This window comes from Henckelia pumila, chromosome 2 (genome assembly GCF_033568475.1).
Source record: "Henckelia pumila isolate YLH828 chromosome 2, ASM3356847v2, whole genome shotgun sequence".
Taxonomy (NCBI): Eukaryota; Viridiplantae; Streptophyta; class Magnoliopsida; order Lamiales; family Gesneriaceae; genus Henckelia; species Henckelia pumila.
Genome location: NC_133121.1, coordinates 136,680,798 through 136,683,888, shown reverse-complemented (window position 1 = coordinate 136,683,888; position 3,091 = coordinate 136,680,798). Strand labels below are relative to the sequence as shown.

The 3,091-nt window shown below is 41.6% G+C and overlaps 1 protein-coding gene across 1 annotated transcript; it reads right to left on the bottom strand.

The window, feature by feature from the left end:
- Positions 1–212: 212 nt before the first annotated feature.
- On the bottom strand, positions 213–1,457 carry LOC140878494 (uncharacterized). The gene is made up of 2 exons (XM_073282095.1): positions 862–1,457; positions 213–782 (listed from the first exon to the last, which is right to left on the bottom strand). Exons 1-2 carry the CDS (start codon positions 1,312–1,314, stop codon positions 213–215), a joined length of 1,023 nt encoding a protein of 340 aa, XP_073138196.1. The 5' UTR covers positions 1,315–1,457.
- Between the last annotated feature and the right edge of the window lie 1,634 nt (positions 1,458–3,091).

Genomic DNA, 3,091 nt, shown 5'->3' with positions numbered 1-3,091 from the left:
TATATATAAAGAAATCATTCTTTTTCCTTTGCTCCTCCACCAACTACTTACTTACTCAAAAAGAACAGACAAAGTCTATGACTTTGACTTTGTTACAAAAAAATTTTTTGCCCAAAAGTGGCAAGAAATAATAAAGCTAAACTGCTCCACGGCTCCAAAGAGTAGACTCCATGTAGCTTCGACACACACACCGTCATTATTGATTGTATAAGCTAAAAATTCAAACGCAAAGCTTCAATCATCTCCTCATCACCCAGTCCTCCCAATAAATTCCCTAAGGGAGGATCCGTGTCATCCTCAACTCTTGCAGTTCTAGGCTCCGGAATTTTAGGGTGAATCATCATAATAATTTCCTCCGAAACTAGTTTAGTATCCCATAGTTCTTGGCGACAATCCACGACAACTTCATCATGAATAACAATCGCCCGCTGAATTACTTCATCTCTAAAAGCTGTAGATTCTCGATAGCCTTCAATTGATTTTTCTCCGGTGCTTCGCAAGAGATTCTTGCCTATTGAAGAATTGAGAAAAATCTCACCGGTCTCTGATTCATGAGAATATTTCCCTCTAAGTTCCTCCATCTCCCGGCACAAGACATCATACCTTTTGGTTTTTTCTTCAAGCTCCTTTTGTGACTTGAGAAAATCATCTCTAGCCTTAGTGTTTTCCTCACTAAGTCTTTTGCACTCACCCCTTAAGGACGTAAGCTCGTCATCAAATTTTTTCCCGGAATTTCGAGACCTCTCTTCTCGAAATTGAAAAGTGTGAGAAAGCGATAAAATCTATAAAAACCCATAGATAAAGAAAATTATTTGTTACGTAAAAATCGTAATAAATAACAACAAGCAAGTAATGATATACCTGGAAGGCGGACGAAGCAAGAGACCGAGTCAACACTTCGGTAGGTTGTGGCAGTAAATGCAGCCTATCATGATCTCCAATCAGGTCCGCTCCCATTCTCCAACCAATTTCTGGATCTTTCAAATCCCAAAAAGATCCAGCATTATTTTTATGGTTCACTCCTTCCACGAACAAGTGGCGACCCTCGAGAGCTCCCAGATCAACTACTCGTTTGTCGTCACGTTTTTTCTTCGGATCTCTCGGACCTTCAACCTTTTTACTACGTGCATCGATGTCGGGTCCAGCTGCAACATCTTTCCTTTTGCCGCCAGTCTTTCTGTCATGCACATCAGATCGTTTGGATGGTGGGCCAGAACGCTCAACATGATTTGAAGGCCCGGGAGACTTCCTCCTCCGGGAAAGCTCTTGAGAACCAACGATAGCTCGCTCCTTTGTGGAGTCTTTTCTTAGCATTTTTACGCATCCTTCTCATTTTTCTCTATGCACGCCCGGACCTCCGCCAAACTTATTTTTTCCCTATAAAAAAAAAACAATGAGAATAAAACATAAATAAATACAATAAATTCTCAAATTACATCGAGCAAGGTACATTTATTTTTTTTAAAAAAAAAATACAATAGCATGCAAGAGAATGAAAACGCAAATACCGGCAGGAAGCAAAGTTTGTGGATCAACCAACTTTTTGAAAAGACCTAAGGAGCGACATTCAAGTTGTAACTCACGATGAGTTTTGCTAAAAATAATTTTCCGGTGGCCCGGACTCCATACTATGGAAACCCCCCAACCATAATCCCAGACATAAACAAACTTTTTTCTCCAATCGCTTTTCGGAGATGGAAAACGAGATAAAAACTTACAATCTCCCCGAATTAGAAAATAAATATAGGAACTCGGCATGGAACGACGCACCGAGAAGAGCGCTTAAAATAAGTCTATAGTCGAGGACATTTTAATTTCGCTCACTCTACATAAGAAACACGTAAAGAGGAGAATCGCGCTTGGTGTTAATTGACTTAAACTCACCCCGAGACTATCTAAAATTTCTATCAAAAGGGCATGAGGAGGAACCAAAAAACCAAAATTAAAGTACTCCAGATATACAGTGAAATAACCCGGAGGCGGTTCATGACATGAATCTCCATTTTTGGGAATTTTAAAAATATGTTTAGAGGATAAGTCAAATTTTTGGTATGAAGGTAGAATATCAAGCTCGTTCAAAACACGCTCTCTCACTCCTCCTGAAGACTCTTGGGAACCCCTATTATCGCAAGAATTCAAATCATTCAAATATGATAAACACTCTTCAATTTCACTATTGTCACCAGACTCCGCTGACGATGCGGGATGAGTATATCGATTAGCAACCAGCACCGAGAGTACCTTACCTCGTGAGGAGCAACCTGCAAATTTTTTTTAAACATATAGAAACAATAACTTTTAGGAAAACTTTCAAAGTTTTTCCGCATAAATTAGCTCAATAAATTAAAATAATAAAATCCTTTAAGAAAATTTAATAATATATATTTATGTGAATATACATATATGTACGTATAGAACAATTTAAATCCGCCATATTTCCATGTTCATCACTCGCCACCATCTTTCCCCTCGCCGCCATCCCACCACTGTCAGCCGCCATCTCCGACGACGCCACATTGGTTGTAGCTTTCCCTGGCGAGTATCATGGTCGAAACAACCCTGGCCCCGTCGAGTCCAGATCTGGACGGCATGGACGCTCATCCATGGCCAGAACTCACCGGGACCCCCTCGCTGGAACATCACCTGCTACCACGCCTTCGCAGACCTTCTCCTTTTCAAGTTCAGATTTGGATACTTTCAAGCTTGTGAAAGCAACTCCATGGCTGAAACTTGAAGCCAATTTCGCCGGACAGAATAAACCAGTGCCGCCGTACCTCGTCGCTACCTTTTCCAGCTTTGCCCGAGCCCAGATTTGGACGCATCCACCAGTTGCGGATGAAGGCCCATGGCTGGTACTCAAGGCGCTGGAAACGATACCCCACAGCCACCGTTTCCGCCCTTTGTCAACCACAGAGACTCGTGCGTCTCCTCTGCACCCACCACCATCCGTACGCCATTGATAATGGCGAAGATGATGAACATGGAGAGGAGGGAGATGTAGATATGCACATATACGAGTATATTTGGTATATACATACACACAAGGTCTCACACCTAAGGTAAGAGAAGAAACACAAGAACCAGGAAATAT

What these genes read in the sequence shown, in the direction of transcription:
- LOC140878494 (XM_073282095.1), bottom strand. Translation starts at nt 1,314, where the DNA reads ATGCTAAGAAAAGACTCCACAAAGGAGCGAGCTATCGTTGGTTCTCAA. An exon ending in TTGCTTCGTCCGCCTTCCAG is followed by an intron (nt 783 to 861) that starts GTATATCATTAC and finishes GGGTTTTTATAG; the next exon opens with ATTTTATCGCTTTCTCACAC.